This window comes from Labeo rohita, chromosome 1 (genome assembly GCF_022985175.1).
Source record: "Labeo rohita strain BAU-BD-2019 chromosome 1, IGBB_LRoh.1.0, whole genome shotgun sequence".
NCBI classification, from domain to species: domain Eukaryota; kingdom Metazoa; phylum Chordata; class Actinopteri; order Cypriniformes; family Cyprinidae; genus Labeo; species Labeo rohita.
In genome coordinates this window covers 30600032-30622964 of record NC_066869.1, presented here as the reverse complement: position 1 = coordinate 30622964, position 22933 = coordinate 30600032, and the positions used below count along the sequence as shown (strand labels likewise).

General features: G+C 36.6%; 1 protein-coding gene across 1 annotated transcript in view; it reads right to left on the bottom strand.

The window, feature by feature from the left end:
- Positions 1 to 20581, bottom strand: part of LOC127153612 (radixin) — a 49291-nt gene extending 28710 nt beyond the window's left edge. Inside the window, exons 1-2 of the mRNA XM_051094839.1 lie at positions 20371 to 20581; positions 11696 to 11783 (exon numbers count right to left, since the gene is read on the bottom strand). Coding sequence (XP_050950796.1) covers positions 11696 to 11707 — 12 coding nt within the window. The 5' untranslated portion in view covers positions 11708 to 11783; positions 20371 to 20581. The remainder of the gene's footprint in view (positions 1 to 11695; positions 11784 to 20370) is intronic.
- Positions 20582 to 22933: the final 2352 nt, after the last annotated feature.

Below are 22933 nucleotides of genomic sequence, written 5' to 3'. Positions count from 1 at the left end.
ATGTCAAATCTTTATTTCTTTCCAGTTTAAAGTCAGATTTTTGCTCCAAAGTGGAAGTTGTAGAAGCCAGACCATTATTTTTTTTCTTAACAACAGGTTTGGATTGTCTGATAATGATAATAATAATAATAATAATAATAATAATAATAATAATAATAATCATCATTTTTTTGTCTCTTAGAAATGCACATTTGATAGCAGCTTAAGGATGCAGAGGTAAATTATTGTTCATTATCAATCAATAACATCTTTGTATTGTAGCAATCTCAGTTTTATATGGTTAAATTTATTCTGACAGTTTTTTTTTTTTTTTTTTAAATTAAGCATTGGTCTCCCATATTAGCAAGCACACATTTTAAATCATGATAAACGCAGTTAAAACCACACATAATGGTACCTCAATACCACGGTAAAAATATAACTACATGGTTTTATAGGTAGCCTATTTGTATGAAACAGGGTAGTCTAAAAACATTAAGTATAAATGCACACATGCTATAGCTTAATCATAAATACATATATACTATAATTATATACCATTACTCCTGTAATAAAATCGAGATAATAAATGCATCATCTCTAGTGTGCTCGTGCAGGGCGGCAGTTTAAACATTGGTCCAAGCGGATAAACGGACAGTGTGGCGCGATTCAAATGAGTCGCGCTGTTTCGTTCCGCTTTTGGCACATAAAATTATATCGAACATTTATCGAACTCATATCGTTTTATCGAGGAAAACTATATCGCGAAAATTATCGTTATCGAATTATCGCCCAGCCCTAAGTAGCCTGTTACATTAGAGCACATGATATATATTTCACTTACCACATAAATAGAGTAAGGAGAGATGACTGATAGGATGATGGCAATAGACTTGCAGATCCTGAGCACCACTGACAGATCCCGATGCCCGCAATTTATATACAGTATAATTATCCAACGATATAATTGCAAGTGAAAGCACTGAAACATATTTTTTCCTCCCATTTGGTATTTAGGGGGTTCATAGTATACTATAGCTTGTGGAAAACCTCAATATTCAAAGACTTTTTGTAAAGTGATTTAAATGTGTCTGCCAACAGTATATGGAATATTATTAATATGGTTTTATATATATATATTTTTTTAATATACTATTTACTTTAAAGCTGCAGTTTGTAACTTTTGGTTCAAAATTATCTGATTGATCCAAAATATTTGAGCAAGTATATAACCTGCCAGTGTTTAAAATTACCTCCTTACTATAGCCCAATTCACAACGCTAAGCTCGTAATGTTTTTCTAATTTGAGTGGTACTGGCAGAAATTCACGGGAAATTCAAGCATGCCACTGTATCATTATGTCACGTCTGTAAACATAAAGAGGGGGTACTTTCTTGTAGGGATAGGTAATACCACTGATTTTGTTTTCGATGCGATACCGATACTTTTAAAGGCCAGTATTGTCCATATCAATACTGATACAATACTTTGAACTGAACTTTTAAATGAAATGTATTAAATTATTATATTTCTAATAAAACTCATTTTAATATTCAATACACCTTAATTGCAATTTATTAGATTATATTTTTGTTTACACATGGTTAAAATATGTTTACTGTAGTGGTAACCATGAAAATCTACAAATACTATAGTTGAAAATATAAGGGGCTGCCAGTGACAGGCTGTTGCACACATAAAATGCAGCGTTATTATTCTGACAGTGTATGATTTATATTAACATTACAGAATAGAATATGATCAGTATGAACTTTAAACTTTCATTTAAATAAATGTAATTACACAAATTATGTAGGCTACATTTTCAATTAGTTTTTTGCTCAAACATATGTTTTGGGGTTTTTTTTTTCTGTCCTCTGAAAAGCATTGTTCTGGGCTGCCATTTCCAAAACTATGAATGCTTTCTTATGATACTTTTGGGAAAGGTAGCTCTGTTTGAATGCACTGTCATAAGTCAGTGAACGCCCTCTGTGATTGATTGGTTCTGTCTTGCAACATTTGTGTGTTTAGTTGAACAGTAAATAGTTCTATCCTACACAATTATTCACTAACCTTGGTTATTCGTCCAATTCAATGCATACTGTATGCATATTTTTTTTTGTTAGATAAACAAAATCACTGGTAAATAAAACACACCTTAGTATCTATATTTTTAATCTGAGTATCGATACTTTCAATACTCGCATTAGTATCGATACTTCACAATCAATGCGCCCATCCCTTGCATACCCGGTTAGTAGGCTATTTCGCATGTGAGGATCCTGCAGGGATCCTGCAGGTGGCTGATCGTTTAAAACCTTTTCTCACAGCAGAATAAATAAATTTATCATTTTGATGGCGGATTGTAATCCAGAAAGGATTATGTGGTTATGAAACACATGTGACTGAAATTAAATTATAGTCCAGTTATAAATGTGCATCTGATTACAGATAGCCTACATGGGATTACACAAGATTTGTATTTTAAAGAGAACCAGTTCCAAGGAAGAATAATTTGCTTTTTGAGCTAAAAGAATTTCTTTATATGAAATTCAAATGGTATAACAATTAGAGATCTGACTGTACAGAAATTTTAATCTACATGCTAATACACACTACATGTAGTCACACAATGCTGATGTTAACATTAACAATATTGTATAATATAAAGTATAATCTGTATAACAAAGTATAACAAACAATAACAATAACAATAATAATAATAAACATGGTTTGATGTGATATGAGCTAACCGATCACTAGATTTAATCACCATTGGTAGCACGATTTATTGTAATGCTTTTTTCCTCAGTTGGTCAGAACAAAAGTCGCAGACTTGTTACTTATTCAGATGACAATATCTCATGAAAATTTTGATTTGGTTTACATATTCTAAGATGTAGGCTAGAATCTGTAATTCCAAAATACAGCATCCACACTGGTGCAGTGACTGACAGCCACACATACACCTCAAAACATTAGATTCATCTGCGCTGGAGCCGTGCTGGTGCACAACCCATGCAAAGATAATTCTGGAAATAACTGCAACTGCAGGTTTGAAACAGAGATGGCAACAAAGAGGTAAAACTTATGGACTGCAGCTTTAAAATGTTCCTATTATGCCTTTTCAAATATGACCTTTCATGCAGTGTGCCATGTAGCTGTATGTGAACATAAACTATCTGCAAAGTTGTGAAGCCGACAGTGCATGATACATAAATTAATTGTCTATCCAAAAAAAAGAGAGTCTGTTCACAATTGCCTGAACGAGTCGTCAGGAATTTGAATCTTTTTCTGTTACGGCTATATGTCACAAAGTAACACTTTTGCATAATGTCTGCCCACGTTTTGCGTCGCGAACAACTTGCCCGCCAACAAACGGTAAAATTTCCATGTGGTTTACGTCATGTCGAGAAGACGCTGTATTCTAAGTACAATGCGGGATTCACCAAAGGCTTGCTCTTAAAAGATGAATCAGTGCCCAGTTTATTTGGACTGGGTTGCTCCTCTGAACCTCTGCCTGTAAGTGTGATTAATAATTGATGGTTGTATTTTCTAGCGATCGTTCAAAATACGTAGTTGTGTGTTATGTCGTCAACTTATGTCATGTAACATCTTGGATGACATGGGGGTGAGTAAATTATCAGGGCATTTTTATTCTGAAAGTGGAGTAATCCTTTAAAATTTGTAGCTCTCATGTAACATTACTCTGTATCATGCTAAATACGTATTTAGTGTGTGTGTGTTGTGTTCGCTCCGCGCAGCTCGTAGGTTTATGGCTAACCGGCTGACAGCTTTATCCGTTCACTCGCTATTGTCTAGAAATGTGTCGATGAATAGTGAATGTTTGTCGTTTTTATTACTTGAAGTTCTGACAAAGAATAGAACAGTATGTTGGTGTACAAGCTGCAGTACTTTATCAATACATTTCTGCGTTGGGTTGACGCATATACTATGGCTGTTTGGGTGGTGTTGTTTATCACAGAGTTGTGGGCTAGAGTAACGGTGATGGGCGTTCCGTGTTTGAAATTCGGTGCACACAGTAACGTTAAACCAATCGCAAAAGACTGGGTCATTGGACCAATCACCGCAGATGAATTACTTGCACTGAGCCTCGTGACGCACTTCCGTTTTAAAAGCGTACGGCTTAGTTATTTCCGGTTATGTACATTTTCAATGTGCTGTAATCATCTAGTTGACTTAAACGCCTAATAAAATGAGATTTTGTGGGATGATTTCAAATTCGGAAATTTTCAGAAACAGGAGAAGACATATTCTGATGATTACGGAGTACAGAATTTTCCAAACTCAACGGAACGCGAAGTTTTAATCCAACATTAACCGATCTGAAAACGCGGTGGCTGGTAATCATACGTGATTGTTCACCACAGGGTGTCAGTGCTCTATAGTGGCCTAATCGCGACGCTGCAGTTTGTGAGATCCGATGAATAAGATCATAATGAACCTTTATTTATCTGTATTAAATATGTTAGTCACTATTCTGTGTCATATTCTGTCATCATTTCACTGTATGTAGTCTAATGCTAAAATATGAATATTCAATAGTCGCACTGTCAGCGTGTTACTGTTAAAAATGATTTAAATGTTTAACATCGTTAAATAAGGCAGTTACTGCACATTCATCCAGCCATTATAAACAATGGAATAAGCAGTATGGGCTCGGAATAAGTGCACCAACGCACACAAACAAATGGTTTTACTTAGGGCTATCAAACAATTAATTGCGATTAATCGCATACAAAAAAAGTTTCAGTTTGCCTAATATATGTGCGTGTACTGTGTGTAATTATTATGTTTATATAAATACAAACACATTCATGTATATATTTAAGAAATATTTAGGTATTAAATATATGTATTTATTATCATTTTTATAGAATTTATATTATATATAAATAAAAATACATTGTACATAAATAACATATTTCTCTTAAATATATACATGAATTTGTGTGTATTTATATACATATAATAATTACACAGAGTACACACAAATATATTAGGCCAACTCTAACTTTTATTTTGTATGCGATTAATCACGATTAATCATTTGACATCCCTAGTTTTACTACAAATAAAACCAAAAATTGCAATTGAAGTTAAACCATATAACCACAAATTAACTCGGGTTTTACTACACTGTCCATAGTTTAATGATGGTAGGCTATTTGTAGTAAAAGTGTTGTTATACAAATGGTAAAAATAGGGAAAACATGGCACTTTTACTATAGTAAAACCATGGTTAATTTTCGTAAGGGTGTTTATCAGTCAAACTCATTTAAAACTGTGCATTCATCAGGTATGAAATATGATCAGTAAAAGAAAAATACAGTTCGTGAGAATGCGGCAGGTTAGTAGGGAAATATATTTATTTATTATTCAGAATGCACATACAGAAGGGAAATATATTTATAGTAACCTTTCAGCAGGTTGAATATGATTCATGTTAATGCAGAGAATATGATTAATTGTTTTTTTTAAAGAAATGCCAGCCCTAAAATGTAGTAATAATCTGCGTTCTCGTGAGAAACTGTCTGTATGTAGGTGCGCTGAACACTAACCGGAAACTACCAAGCCATAACAAGTAGAATGCGGAAGTAGTTGTGCAAGTAGTCCATTTGTGTCACGCAAAGGAGAGGTTTGGACAAATGATTAACGAACTGTTTGGGAGTCGTTGAGCAAAACTAAATGCATATTATAAGACAATAAAAGCGTTTTGTGACCTTGCATGCATGTCAACTTTTTGTTGGGGACTCCCAAAACCAAAATATGAACCTTTTATAATCCATAATAGGGGCACTTTAACATTTCTGTCTAATAATTAATTAGTTCACTATCTTTGTTTAACAGTTCTGTGCAATGACAAGGGAGATAAGTTATATGTTAAAAAAATGTTTTTATAAAACAAGTAATCAACTTATTTAAATTTGGAAATCTTTTACATTTGTGATCTAGGAAAACCCAACACATGGTGAAATTTAACCTTTTTTAGGTTTTGATACCATATGAAAGCTGGGTTCAAGCCCTTTCCAAAAACGTTTTTTATTTTGTCAGTAGCTTAATGTAACAAAAGTTATGGCTATCTTAAGTTGGCTGATAGCTATTATTTTCAAGAATGGAATTTTTAGAAAAATGGGTTTAAAGCAAGACATACTTTCACTTCAGGGGTTTAACAAGAGCTGTCTGTCAAGTCAGGAGCGCTATACTGCATCATTACACAAACTGACTAATGTCTGTTTTATCATGGGCATAGTCTCTGAACTTTTGATCACCTCTTGTATGTTTAGATAGCACAAATAGTATACCTTGTAGTTTACATGTAAAAAACATGTGCACTGTGCATGTAACAGACCACCATCAGACTCCCCCTCTTTGGTAACTTCATCCAATCCTTCATCTCTGGATGTGAAATAGTCCATTATAATATCGTTTATGGCACTGACATCACCAAAACTGAGCAAGTTGAGATGAGTAAGATCGTTTAAGTGAGCAGCTACTGTACTTCAGACTGCGTTGTTGCATAATTTTGAGCAAAAAAAAAAAAGAGAGACAATTAACAATTAAACTCTTTTTTGAATTTCCTAAAAAACGACATCTGAGGGGTTTCCCAGATCGTTTCACATTTATTCTTTATAGTTGATCATTTTGGTAAATTCCCATTCGTTTCATGGAATTACCTAGTTAGCATGCATTTGTTTTCCATCAGTAGTAGGTCCTATAGAGTTACTAGAACATTAATGCAAGTTACTTTTAATCTACAATTATGGTAGAAAGTAGCAGTTGTAGACAGTACGAAAGACACATTCGCAACAGTGTAAACAGGTGGGTGTATCTCCAAAGAGTCCACACTAAAAGAGTATGTGTGTTTATCCCCTTTCTAAAATGCTCCCTCTTAATTGAATGTGCAGCTGTTGGATAGTAAGCTGTTTACAGAGGCTTTGCTGGAGGAAGCTGCAGTTGGCAACATGCTCCCTCCCTCTGAACTCCAAATCCCACCTCCTGCACCCAAAGTCACTGCGAGCTAAGATCAGGGCTGGACAATGATGTTTCAATTCAAACACACAGCCTGCAAACAAAAAGGGAAAGCGATTGCTTTATTAATGTGGTTCATTTGAATAAGTGTGAACACTACCATCCAAATGGACCGAGCCCCACCTTTTCAGGCTCTCTCTCTTCCAAATAAACTCCAGTGTAGTTCGACTGATATGAACACAACACGGACCAAAGACATTTACATGAACCAAAAAGACCTCTGTCTGTCTGTATGTGCCACATGAGGGAAACTGGCTTACTGTCTTCAATTAGCTAAACTTAACATCATAATATACACAGTATTCACAAATTTTATATCGTCACCAAAAATATTGTGATAACGCTAATATTCAATGCACCGCCTAGCCCTAACACATATATTTATAAAGAACAAAGACATTCTCAGGGCCAATGAAAATGCTGTCAGGACAGGACAAACAAAATTACACACAGAAAACAGCACTGTACCAACAGGAGAAAAAAACAAATCATTGTTGAGCCCTGAGGGCTGATAGTTGCATGAGATGATTGACTTTACAACTGAAACAGTAATGGCAATGTAGAATCATGGCTCTATAATGTAAACCTGTAACAAGCATGGGAGATTAAGTGTCTATGGGCAAGTCTGCACTTCTAAGGACGGAAACAGATCAAGGAATCATAAAGCTTTACCATCTGGACCTCAAGACTCAAACACACTCTTTAATCCTTTCACACGCAAGTTTAAAATGCTCTACCTGAGCCCCCATCGTGAGTTCAAGTCAACTGTTGTTTTAGAATGCATCACATTCATATTTTCTTGGAAAAAGGATAAATGGAAGAGTAAAGAACATTTACTTTGACACATGGCGGCCTTCGCTCCCCATGTGCATCAGTGAGCCTTGCCCGCCCATGACCCTGTCACTGGTTCACCACTGTTCCTTCCTTGAATACTGACCACTGCAGACTGGGAACACCCCACAAGAGCTGCAGTTTTGGAGACACTGCATAAATTCTTATGCTTGCCCATTTTCCCTGCTTCTAGCATGTCAAGAGAACAGAATGTTCACTTGCTGCCTAATATATCCTACCCACTAACCGCTGCCGTGATGAAGAGATAGTCAGCATTACCTGACCAGTGTTATCACTTCACCTGTCAGTGGTCATAATGTTATGCCTGATTTGTGTATACAGAGAGAGAGAGAGAGAGAGAGAGAGAGAGAGAGAGAGGGAGAGAGGAGAGAGAGGGAGAGGGGAGAGAGAGAGAGAGAGAGGGAGAGATTTTTGACTAAATGGTGGAATTCCAATTCTGAAATATCAGGGTTTGATAATAAGGACTGCCTGATGACCAAATTTTTATGGCAATTTGAACATTCAAAGTGATTTTAAACCATTCCAGTGCAATAAGACAAGAAAAAACTCAATTTAGTACTCGTGCACTGTTTCCTCTGCAAGCCCAGATTTCTATTTTGTGTCTTCTTATACTTGAACAGATAATTGTCAAAATATCACCTTAGCAAGAATCCTCAACAAAGTCTGCTGTCTTAAGTAATCTGATGGGTATCATATTGGATTTATGCATTAAGTCTTAAAGCGACTGCAGCCTCATTTACCAGCTGCAGTCTGTCTTTAGTTAATCTCACAAAAAGAAGAGAGAAAATTAGTCACTGCTTGTCAAAACAAAACAGACAATGTGTATATATAGGTTTTTTATATAAAATTGCAAAATAATGTGAATAAGAGGCACGGTACAATAAATACAAATATAAACAGTGTATGGCACATGTTTATTATATAGTGGGGAGACTGTTCATTAAGTAGATGCCCTGAGGAAAAAAAACTTTGCTTGTGCCTGGCTGTTCTGGTGCTCTGTAGCACCAAGCAGATGGCAACTGTTCAAAGACCTGAATGTGAGGGATCCAGGGTGATTTTACCAGCCTTTTTTACAAACTATAGATACGTACAGTTTCTGGAGAATGAGAAGGGGTGTACCGATGATTCTTTCAGCAGTCTGGACTATCCGCTGTAGTCTTCTAAAGTTTGATTTGGTTTTTGGCTCGGTTTTCCGAGCACAGACATCAAAGCAGTGTATCTCGCATAGCACGAGTAACCAATCGCATCTCATGAATCTGGAGAAAGTTCATTTACAATGCATTTCAGGCAGTCTCTCAGATTTACAACATGCAAGTTTATCTGGTCCTACAAAAATGTCTGAAACATACAATAAATTATGTAGTTGAAAACACTGATCAGTTGTGATACTACATGACAAGCGTTGAGTCATTCCATCCGATCACATGCCGTTCTTATCACACCAGTACGAACATATGCATCAAAGGGTTAAAACTCTCTCTCTCTCACACACACACACACACACACACACACACACAGAGCAACAACAAAAGATACACACAACAAACAAACAAATATGCCAGTAAGACATTCCCAAATTTCCAGGGGCTCCATTTCACCACTGCACTATCCCACCAGAGCAAACAAAAACACAAAGCTGCTTGTGGGGCCTCTTTCTGGGAGGTCTATTAGGTCATAATCACCCCATGCAGGGCAGGATTGTAGGTTTAGAAGAGTGACGGGACCTTCCCTGTTGTCCACATGAATAAAACATTTTACCCTCACACACACTCTAGTCACAGCAGTGGATTCACTGGGAGACCAGGCAAGAATGTAAGTTACATAACCAGAAGGCTGAGAAAGGCAGACGTTAAAGTGGGACACTTGTTTGCCTGCTCTGGTAGTGCTGTAAAAGTTCATGTGTTTTTTCAGCCTTCCTTTTTCCAGTCATAAGCCTTATTTAACCACTAAACATGTCCATCATAACTTAACTTCTTTAGAAAAATAGTGCAGATACCGGAACAGTAATAATGTTGACTAGTGTGCTTAATTTATGCAACACACCTTTAGAAAAAAACAAAAGTCTTTTCATTGAGATAAATAAACAGTGTATTTTGTTTTAAACATGTTTAGAGTGGCATAGCCCTGCTCACGTTTACTGTGGCAAGTGTAAGTGTTATAATGTTATACAAAAAAAAAAAAAAAAAAAAAAAATTATATATATATATATATAAAGTTTGAATTTCGTTTACTCAAATGCTCAAAAAAACTATCAGCGTTTATTAAATCCTTATTAAAACGGTCAACACTTTATCTTTATGATCCGTTATAGGACTTTTATTGCCCCATTTATTATTTTGATACTACGTATTGCTGAAGTAAACAAACTAAATCCAGCCATCAGCCATTCTAGGAACGGGCACACATACCTGAATAATTCGTTTTCATAATTAACACTGTCATAACCAAATATAATAAATATTCATAAATACTAAATATATACTAATGTTTGCTTCTGTTACAGTTTATATCCCATTATGAGGAAATTGGCTTTGGAGTTTGTTATGCTATTTAAAGACATGACACTATTATGTTGTGCAGAAAACTGAACAAAATGACCTCAAAATTAGTTTTAGTGATTCATCTGAGTTTAGATATTACAGGTATGTATGATCCTTATGATGTTTTATGATTCAGACTAGTGTATGCACACAAATTGTTATAAAACAGGAAACAACAAACACAAGCTCTTTCCAACAAAAATCTCCAAGCAAGCGGTGACAATAAATTAGATTAAATTTAGATCATTTCACAAGCATGCACAAAGTTGTTTTATTCAATCAGCAGCTGAAATCTCAGTGTATTCCCAATTGTTTGTCAATCTGGTCGACATTTCTCTAGAACAGCGGTTCTCAGTTGGGTCAGGAACATCTTATTCACCTTGATTTAAGTTTACTAAGTTCCCTTGGAAACTGAAATTCAGTAAAAAAAAATAGCAGGGAAGAACTGGGAACAACTGAAATGAAACTGCTAAAATCTTTTAGAATACAAACAATTTCTTTCCTAAGAGTGTAGAGTAACAGTGTCACTGGAATCACTGGAAGTTGCTGGAGTCTCTGATATTTTGGTTTCAAAATTTAAAGTGTTCCCACTTGACCATCCCATCCACCACTGTAAGGCAGCAAATTACTATCTGCACTCCTATTGTTAGTCACAACATTGCTTCCCTGCTTACTGGACAGTGAAACGGTAAAGCTCAATTTTGTTGCATCACCAACAGTTGCTGTCCTTCTTAATCACTGAAATTGGCAACTCTTACTGCAAAAGAATGACTACTGGTTGCACTGTTGCTGCAAAAAGCAGTCAGTGCAAAACACTCCTCTATGTTGTGGACGAATGGATAAAAACATTGGTTGTCAAATATAACGTTTGATTTAAAAAAAAATAAATAAATAAAATAAAATTACTGAAGAGCTCTGCCAACATTCATTTATCTGTCACAACAATGCTGTTAAAGTTAAGAGATAATGGTGACTATCTTCTGAATCTCCCCAGACTTCATGTTATTTATAATAGTTAATTTATTTCATACTTCAGTGATATTTTCAACATTAAATAAAAACTGGACTGCACACATACAAGAAGTAACAAATAACATACATTTTTCTGTGTGTTACTGTCAACATTGATGACTGTCTAATATCTGACAACTTGACACCTGTTCTGAAAGGGTGGACATCCACTGGCAGAAACATAAATTGGCACCTCTGAACATAAGCTAACAGACTCTTAAGTTCAAAAAAAAAAAAAAAAAGTGTTTTCTAATACTTACTGGTTTCGGCATCTTTGTCTCCTCTCCTCCCTTCCCACGTAATCAAGAAAGAAGAAAAACTTGTCCTCTATCACAGGATTGTAGGCCCCTAAAAAAAGAGGGGATAAAAAGTATAAGAACACTCCTGCATTCTTCTATATTTCCACCAGACAAAAATTTTAAACTCTATTAAGCATCATTCACAACAATCTTCCATGAGGACAAATATTAATATATTTGGACAGATATTTGTCTCAGTAAAGAGTGGTATTATTCATAATATATCATAGCAATGCATAGCACAGTAATATATTAATTACACTTTAGACTAATAAAGAGGACACATGCATGAATGAGGAAAAAGAGCGGGATGTGTGTGATGAGTTAAGCGCAAAACACAGAACTTAGTGCTGTGCTTGTGCTGACTGACACACAACCAAAGCATGCACAGAAAGTTACTTCTCTCATGTCTGTTTCACACATAATCCATTTGCAGTGTGTGTGTGGTATGTATGTGGTGCAGCAGCACAGGCTCATTGTTCTTTCATGTTTACAGCTATACAGTCAGGTCCATATATATTTGGACACTCACACAAAGTTTATATTTTCAGCTCTGTATGGCAACAGAATAGAAACAATCAAGATAAAATTCGAGTGCAGATTTTATGCTTTAATTTAAGGGGCTGAACAAAAATATAATATAAAATGCTCAGGAACCATTTTTATGCACAGTTCCCTCATTTTCAGGGACTCGTATGCAATTGGACAAATAAATTATAAATAAAATGTTCATTTTAAATAATTTGTTGAAAATCTTTGGCAGGCAATTACTGCCTTAAGTCTGGAACTAATGGACATCACCAAAGACTGGGTTTCCTCCTTTATGATGCTTTCCTGGCAGCAGACTTTAATTGTTGTTTGTGGGTCTTTCTGCCTTTAGTTTTGTCTTCAGCAAGTGGAATGCATGCTCAATCAGGTTGAGATTAGGAGACTGACTTGGCCATTACAGAATATTCCACTTTTTCACCTTCAAAAACACTTAGGGTTGCTTTTGCTGTAGGGAAGGCTTGACACCATAATTTTGGCTTTGGTACAATACCAGAATGTAATACCTTGGTGATACTAAATCGATACCATAGGTGACAAATAGCCAGCCTTAAAAGATAACTGAATTGAAAACAAATTAGTAAGTAATGTTACCATACTAAACACGTATTAGTTCATTTATCAGATTAATAAATGCTGTAATACGGTTAGGTCAGCTTACCTAATGAATTTTAACAAAGGTTGCTTTACTGTAAAGTGTTATTCTAACAGTCAAAGTATTTAACATCACATTATCTCTCTCTCTCTGATTGTTTTCAGATTTCAGACTCAGACAGCCTAAGAAAAAGCATTAAAATTTAAATCTCTCTCGCTTTCTTTGGCACGGTAGAAACATTCCCTTCATATTATTGATACTAAAAATAATATGATGTGGTAACACATGATTTATAGCAATGCTTGCATACAGGTGCAGTAAGGTCAGCTTGTTAAACTTTATCATCTGTTTTGTATGCAAAATAATGCCATATTTCACTTGAAGTTTGAAGTTTGTTGAAGGAGTTTCATCTGTTTGATGATCCATCGCGTTGTTCTGTCATCACGTTTTCTCATTTCACAGCAATTTGGGAAGCACTGCCGTATAAAATATCGAACTGATCAAACTGACAGTATAGAAGCATTTTAAAAAATACTATATATACTGGTATTTTTCCAGTACCGGTATACAGTGCATCCATATTTTGCTGTATGTTTTGGGTAATCGTCCACTTGTACTATGAAGCACCGTGCAATCAGATTTGCTGCATTTGGCTGAATCTAGGCAGACAGTATATCCCTGTACACTTAACAACTTATCAGGCTACTTCTGCTTCTGTTACATTATCAATAAACACCTGTAACCCAGTGCCACTGGAAGCTATGCATGCTCATGCCATCACACTGTTCCCACCATGTTTCACAGATGATGTTGTATGCTTCTGGATCATAAGCTGTTCCAAGCCTTCTCTTCTTCCCATCATTCTGGTACAGGTTGATCTTAATTTCAGTCATCCAAAGAATGCTTTTCCAGAAGTGGTCTGGCTTTTTTAGATGTTTTTTGGCAAAAAAACAAGTCTAAAGTTGAGAGTGACACTGGCCTTGTTTGCACCTTGTGGTGAACCCTCTGTATTTGTTCTCGTGAAGTATTCTCTTGATTGTAGACTTTGACAGCGACACAGCTACCTCCTGGAGAGTGTTCTTCACTTGGCTGGATGTTGTGAAAAGTTTTTTCTTTACCATGGAGAGGATCATTCAATCATCCATCACTATTGTCCTCTGTGAACGTCCAGGCCTTTTTATGTTGCTGAGCTCACCAGTGTGTTCTTTTTTTGAATGTACAAAACTGTTGATTTGGCCACACCTAATGTTCCTGCTATCTCTTTGATGAAACAGTTGGCTGTTTTACTTGCATCCAGAGCTCCTTTGACCACATGATGTGGGTTCAGAGCAACAGCTTCCAAATACAAATGGCACACTTAGAATCAACTCCAGACCTTCTACCTGCTTAACTGATGTAGGAAAAATAAAGGAATAGCCCACAACTGTCCATAAAAACACCTTTTGAGTCAACTGTCCAATTACTTATGGTCCCTTGAAAAAGGCGGGAGGTACATATTAAAGAGCTGTAATTTCTTAACCTTTCCTCCAAAGCTCAGAGTGTGCACTTTAAGCCCATATTCATTATAACTTGAATGTGTTTTGGTCAACAGCTAAAATAATAAAAACTGTGTCAGTGTCCAAATATACATGGACCTGACTGTATACAACAAAAACAACATTTATTATTTTGATTTCAAATCCAAATGATGTTACTGAAAATTATTTTTTTCAGCATTGTGATTCTCATTGCATACAGTACAGTAATTTTATAGATGTATTTACATTTAAAGGTAAAAAATATAAACAATGTATTATTCAATGCATTTTACTATACTAATGTATGTGCAGAATTATTAGGCATGTTGATATTCTGATCATATTTTTTCCCCAAGCACATTTTACCAATTATAAACCACATCAATTCAAATAACTACTATTAATTTTGCATTTAATAATTTACAAGTGATACATAATTGTCCATGAAGGCTGGAAGTGAAAAACTCTATATTTAGGTATAAGTATTAGGTACATTTTCTTTTATGGATAAAACGAGCCCAAAAAGAGATTTAACTCAGACTGAAAAGTCAAAAATGATTAAATGCTCAAAAGCGATACAAATGCAATACTAAAATTTGCTAAATTAAGGCATGATCATTGAACAGCAAACTGCATTGGGTCAGCACGGTCAGAAAAAAAAAAACAGGTGGAGAAGAAAAGACACGTTAACTGCAAAAGAATTATGGTGAAGAATTAAATGTGAAACCATCAGGAACCATTTAGTCTGTGTCAGGCAATGTGTCGGGTTCTCAGAGACTTTGCTTGAGTTTTTAAAAAAAAAAAAAAAAAAAAAAAAAAAAAAAAAAAAAAAAAAAATGACCCTTACCTAATAAGAATAACATGCTTACGTGTTGTGACACTTGAAGGTACATGAAGACAGATAAGTTGCTTTATAGACAGATAAGTTGAGTGACTCTTTAAGGACCAGCATCACATCCTCTTGTACCCCTTTTTTTAAGAATTTTTCTTCCAGAATCTGGCAGTAAGTTTTGAGAGTTCATTTTTTGTCTATTTCCTATCCTGAAAAGTCTGTCTTGCAGAGATGGACTAAAAATGAACTCCCAAAACTTACTGCCAGATTCTGGAAGATAACTTTCAAACAGTGGTACAAGAGGATGTAGTGCTGGTCCTTCAAGTGTCACTCTCAACTTATCCATCTATAAAAAAAGGTTTGGCTGCTGTCATCTTGCACAAAATGTCATTTGGAGCCAGAGTTTGTCCAGTTGTGATTCATCTGAAACCCAAGACTGCGCAGACGTTATCATAAAGTGAAGCCACGAAATTGAGATCTTCTCCAAGACTCGATAGTGATGCCCTTTTCGTAAGCAAATCTTTTGAACTGATTCTTTTAAATCAAGTGGTTCATAACGTTAAACTTGCTGCAGTTAATAAGCAAGAACAATGAACACCTGAACTGGGGCCAGTTGCATAAACTTAGCCTCTATGTTAAGACAGTGTCTTAAGAACTATTTTGACCAACTAGCAGTTAAAAGGGGTAATCAATCATATATTTTGGATTCAACAGACTCATCTAAAACGAATTTTACAAATTTTGACCAGTCTTATAGAAAGAAATTAGATGACTAACTTTTAAGACTAGTCTAAACCTTTTATGCAACTGGCCCCTGGTCTTGACCTGCTTAACTAAAACAAGCTTATCAGAAAAACGAACACTTGAAAATACATCAGCATGAACAAAACTACCTAAAATGATGGAAACCACCTTTAGAAAAATTGGGGTTAATAATGGTAGTTTTATATGACCTTTCGGATGCACTTAATTATAAAACCCTTTATAACTTAAAAGGCATTTACTTTGAATGGGTGACGTCATGCGTTGCAGAACCGTATTGTGTGGACCCGTCATGCTCGCAGCAGAAGTTGAAAAACGCAGGCGTCAGCCAACCAATTTGCCTAATGCAAACACCCTAGCGCAGGCACTAGCCAATCACGTTTATGCAACACCAGAAAAGTAAAGTGATTGGCTGTTGTCACTATGACGGTCGCATCAGCACCTAGCTTCAGACACGCCCTCCGTCAAGCATTAACGCCAACGCTCCATGTAAATGGAGGCGTAACGGTGCGTTTTCGCTACAGCGTCAAATCCGCGCTCAGTGCCGCTGGGAACACTACAGGTGTGTTCGACTTCATCTACAGCTACAGACGGCGAGCAACGAGAGTAGCCGAGAGCAGTCGCGGGCGGAGTTGAAAACGGAGGCGTCAAGTCGGACACTTTTTACTCTCGTTAGTGAAGCTCTCGCGGTGTTTGCATGCACTATCACAGATGAAGTGAATTAAATGCAATATTCAATTACACCGACTTTTCAAAAGCATTTTCATGAGCAACAGAAACACGTTTCATATACTGCTTAATACAGCGCCATCTGAACAAGAATAATGATAAACATAAACATAAACATATACTATTTAAATACTAATAAAGTGGGGTTATATATGTTTTTATCCGTGTTTTATGATAGATCTGACTCAGTATAACATTGCGACTACAGTAAAAACACTTTTATTGTTCTAAAAACACAGATTTGTCAGCATTATCGGACTTCAGGATGTTAGAATAAACCCAAAACACACGTGATCGTTGTCATGCCGTGAATCTGGCCAATCGTGAAACAGTCATGTGGTCATCAGAGCTCCTGCAGCTGCTCTGAAGAAACTGCGCCGGCTGAGTCAGTCGGCTGCTCTCGAATCGCTATCGCGTTACTTTGATGCCACACGTGACAGTCACGAGGCGTCGGCGCCGCCTCAAGTCGGACAAAATTTCTAACCAGCATGCACTGCTTCAAGTCAGAATCTGATCGAGCTGCGCCGCGCTGCGTTAAGTCGAACACACCTTACAAAGCCACTGATTTGGGGCGTGTCAAATTTAGGGCAGAGCACGCTTCTGAAAACAATGTTTAAGTTTAATCTTTTATAATGGTGGTTAGCAAACTAAACACTTTATTAGCGCCATTTAAGGCACCATAGCATATAATGAAAGCATGCTAAGTGCCTTTACTTTTGCATGACTTTTTCAATGATATGTGATTCCAGTTCAGTAATCCACCAGTTCAGCAAACACTTGGAAACATACGTCAAAATCTAGCCTTGCCTACTTTTCACAGTTTTTCGCTCAAGATTTGCATAAAGTCGAGGAATGCCCAGCCTTTTTGATGCTCTCAGCTGCTCTCAGCGTTTTCTCCGTCCTGCTTTCAATCCCATAATGCACAGCGAGAGCATTCATTATCAACTTCTATAGAAATGAATTGAAAACACTCACTCCGCTACGTGCCAGTGGAAAGCACCATAAGACTCTCTCTCTCTTTCTTTGGGTGTGAGAAACAGTGCTTTCAGCAAGGTGACCGTGAGCTGTGCACCTTCACACTAGAGCAGGGGTGGCAAACATTGACACTGGAGAGCTGCAGCCCTGCAGAGTTTTGCTTCAACCCTAATTAAATACATCTGAACAAGCTAATCAAGGTCTGAAAGGTTATTAGGAAGCTACAGGCAAGTGAGTTTTTATTAGGGTTGAAGCTAAACTCTGCAGGGCTGCGGCTGCACAGGACCGGAGTTCGCCACCCCTGCAGTAGAGTTTATAGTACGTCAAATACAGGTATGCTGCTGCACATCCATTGAGATGAACTGAAAAATAGCACGGATCGCTTGATGGCGAGTGAAAGCACTCCGTCAAAGTGTTCAACGAGTGAAAATATATCTGTGCTAAACTTATACAGTACTTTGCCTACAACTCACACACTGGCGAGTAAAATCTAAAGTTTATTAGCCAATGGCTAATGTTAGACATCAGTCATTCAGAGTGAAAATGTAGTTGCATATGCGAGTGATTTACTTGCATTGTAGAGGTTTGATTTATACAGTGAAGACTAACAACTGATTTTTCAATTTAGTAGTAGTATTTCTTACGTTAAATTAAATACTGTACCTGAAAAATGTTTTGTCATATCGCCAACCCCTAATCCCCTTGAGAGAGACCCCCTTAAAGGCAGCTATATATTTTCAAGCATAAAGACCATTTTAAGAGCAATGTGGGCACCTGTAACTTGAATGTTCAAGGCTTTCTCGTCATTCGATTCCAGTTATTTTAGCTTTACAAAAACAGTCTGTTATGCTGCTTGATATTACAAACTGGTACTTCTTATATCATTTGAGTGTATTGTTGTAATCATAAACACAATGGTTTGTAGCACAAACAGTTTTTACCATTTACTGCACTTTGTTATTCTTCTAGTTATATAGTGCCTAATGAATTGTAAGTCTCACACATTCAAAGAAAATAGCTTAACTCCCGTATTGCTAAATAAGATGATTCTTATTCTTCTTCCCATGATTAAAGGACTTTTAGATGTATAACCCTGCAGAAAAACATAAAACGTTGACTAGGCAAACCCTGGGCTATGGTCATACTGAACATGGATGTTTAATTGTGTCATTAGCAAATGGTGGCAAATAGTTATTTGACACCTTTATTTTTAGTAGCAGGGCAATTACAGCTATACTGCAGGCACCTGAATATAAGTTCAGTGGTCTCTCACAGGTCCTGGGTCTAATATTATAGCAAGAAATGTTAATCAAAGAGAGTAAAAAAAAAGCACCAAAACAGATTACAATTACAGACTTACAGTTTCCATCTGACAGATGTAACTCATGTTAAACTGAATTTTCTTTTGTGATCTACAGTGGAATCACACTTTAAATCTTCTAAATATTACATCTTCTGCATGTCATGAATTAATATTTACAAAACATTAGTCACTGTGAAATACATTCAATAATTAAACCCATTTTTTAAATGAATATTATTCAGCCTCTGGCAAAATGATAACCTAGCATAAACTGTAGCCTAGAATGATTAGTTCATATAGACCAAGTAGGGGGGGTTTTTAAGATCTTCCAGAATTTAACCACCGGGTATCAAGCTTAAATTGCGCCACTGCCCAATGCAGCACACAGTCCTCTTATTACTTCGGTGGATGAACAGGGTACGTCTGCAGTCTTCTGAAATCTGCATGCATGAAGAAATGTACGCAATGTTACTAACCCCACGCTCTCATTACCGCTATACGCTGTGGAATTTGCGTAGTGAGGTCTGATTCACAAATGTTCTTCATTGCTAAATATATACCAATTGCAGTCCCTGCTGACAACGACATGATTTAATAAGACGTTTTAGAATGTCTAATAATTTTTGGGCTATCCTGTGTTCCTATTAGGATTAAGGCATTGCCAGTCGAGGAAAAAATTCAGAAGCATTGTCTCAGCCCGCTGACTTTACCTTAATTATTGACATTTCCACAAGCAGTCTAGTAACATTATTACGAGATTAGGCTCTATGTAAATTAGCTGGTAGTATTTCGCCTTGTTCTATCAAATGCCACGGTATTGGCAGCGCTTTTCTTAACGTTCTGGGGCCTCTAAAATAGCACATAACAAGCATCTAACGTTACTCAGCTTGGGATGTAACCCTTATCAGAGACCGGGCTGTTAAGGGGAAAGTTCAGTTGAGACAAGTGGCATGATACCCAACAAACTGCCTTTGCAGTGGTCAGTTATACTTGGCCAATATTTTTCTTAAACACTAAATATACGCTGCGGCAATATGTGTCCATGTCATGTGTCACAATCAGATCAGAATAGAGGTCAACGACAATTTCACAGTAACTGGTTTCCCTTCCACTCCAACGCTGTCAACCGCATTTTAGGCCATTAGTATTAAAAGCTTGATTTACATTATGCTTTGAAATGTTATTGGACTTGTGCACACAAAGCTGTGCTTTTTAAAATGGCTCGGAGGACCGTCCATACAAACCAGCAAACGCTGTTTTGCTTTCTGCAAAGATTGTGGTAATGAGGCGGCTTAAAGACAGTAGAGACCTTAAAAGAAAGCGTACACAGAACATGCTCAAGACAAGACACTCAAAAAGAACCCGAAAAAAACTCACCACAAGAAAACACTGCGTTTTCTAAATTAATGAAAATGTCCCCCAAGATGTAGCCACACTCCAGATAAAGGTGAACTTTTATTTCCACGTCGTGATCACCGTATATCCAATGGCACGCTGCTATAACGGTGATGATTACAGAAGCTCTACAACCTACCGCAAGGAGATTAGCTAAAATAGTCAATATGGCCGGCGTTAGAAGGCAGCATGAGGCGTGGTTCACTGATAGAGGAGAAGGGGAGACGTGCGCCTCTCCATGTTAGGTTAATGCTAGTTGGAATTTAGAGGGGTCACAAGCAGAAACCCACCAGCAATGTTTATAACACATGTAACGCTCTGTGATTATTCCATATAATAATAATAAAAAAGACTGCTGTAAATGTTATGCTTCAGTTTGAGAGCTTATGAAACAACACTCTATCTAAACCAGTCTATAGTCTAAACCCATGTCCAAGTCACTGTTTCATCTTTCGTATTTTTGTGGGTTTTGTTTGTTTGTTTTGGGGCACTGGAGCTTCCCTGTACTCTTGCTGACAAGGATAAATAATAATTAAAAAAATAACAACATTACTAACAGTAGTTAATAGCTCTATATAAACAAATAGGCTAATGACTTTGTTAATATATCTGATGTTTGAAAAGCAAGTTTATACAATGTGATCTTACAGTAGCTCATTACAAAAGTTCCTATGTGGTGCCATCTAGTGAAAAATAATTATTGTGCACTTTTGAACATAGTGAAGTTATCTGAGGGTCCTTTCTGTTCTCTGTTATTTACACTTGATCAGTCATTTCTTTGCATTTTTTGTGCATTTTTATGCATTTTTTTTTTCTGAATTAAGTATAATGCCCTCATCTGGAATGCTGTCCCTGAGTATGCACATAGGTATGTTGAAGTAAATTGTATTCTGCAATAATAATAATGATGATAATGATAAGAGTAATTTAGGACAGGGTAATTTCTGGGAATCTGTCTTTTGTGTTCCCTATAAAGATGATGATATTATTATTCATACATTTTCAACATCAATTTTAAAACTGTCTTTAACCTAAATAACACCTTTTTAACTTAAAGCATATTTAAGTTTAGTTTTTTTTATATATATATATAATTTTAAACATTTCACAGCATTTCACACCACCAAACATCACCATTTTCCCTGTGTCTCCAGTCCTCTGTCTGACATTTTGATGATGAATACAACACTTAATATGAGTGTTTTTTCCCATGTTGTTTGATATATCAATAATAGGTTTCTCTAATGTATATACATTTTATATTAAATTTATTATTAATATCTTAACGAGCTCTGTAGTATTATGAGACCAGGTCAGATCTTCAGTAATGTGAACACCCAAAAACCTGAAACTGCTAACTCTCTCCACCTCCATCCTGCTGATATACAATGTCAAATGCTGCTCCTTTCTCCTCCTTGGATCAATAATCATCTCCTTTGTTTTTTTGACATTTAGGGAAAGATTGTCCTGATACCATGCCACTAAGTCATCCACTTCTTTCCTATATGCTGTCTTATCTCCTCTTTTCGTCAGGCCAATGACTATCGTGTCACTGGCAAATTTGATGATACTGTTGTTATTCTGGAAGGCTACACAGTCATGGGTAATGAGTGTATAGAGCATGGGATTCAGTATACAGCCCTGTGTTTATGATAATGGTTTTGGATGTGTGATTTCCAATCTTGACAGTCTGTGGTCTGCCTGTTGGAAAGTCCTGAACCCAGCTGCAAAGAGTGGGTGGTGTACCAAGGTTATGAAGCTTATGGGTAAGCTTTGATGGAATCACTGTGTTAAATGCAGAACTATAATCTATAAACACCATTCGAACATAACTGTTTTTGTTCTTCAAGTGTGTGAGGGCACTGTGAATTGTCGCATTAACGGCATCCTCTGTAGATCTATTTGGTTTATATGGGAACTGAATTTGATCCAAGGTGTCTGGAATAAAGGTCTTCATTTAACTCATGATGATCCTCTCGAAGCACTTTATCAGTATTGGTGTTACTGCAACTGGCCGGAAATCACTGAGGCAGGCTGCTTTGCTGTTTTTAGGCAGTGAAAGGATGGTGGTACTCTTCAAGCAGGTGGGAATCATGGCTTGTGTGACAGACAGGTTGAATATATCCGCAAAGACCTTGGCTAGTGCAGCTGAGCAGATTTTGAGGATTTTGTCTGGGCTGGCTGATTTCTGTGTATTTATTTTTTCTGAGAGTATTTGCCACTACTTCAGATGAAATTGTGAATGACAGTGAACTCTCTGTTTTCCCTTTGACAAAACCAATGCCTGCTGGTTCATTGTTGGAAACCTCAAAACATGCAAAGAATTAATTGAATTCGTTGGATGTAAAGTGGTTGTTAGAGTTCTCATACCTGCCCTTGCTCTGATAGTCTGTGATATTCTGTAATCCCTGCCGCATGCGCCGGGTGTCCATAGTGGTGCAGTGACCACTTGCTTATGACATTTTATAGACTGATATTGGAGAGATCAATCTCAGTCAATTGTTTTGATAGGTTAACTATGTGTAGGTTTATGTCTATATGTGTT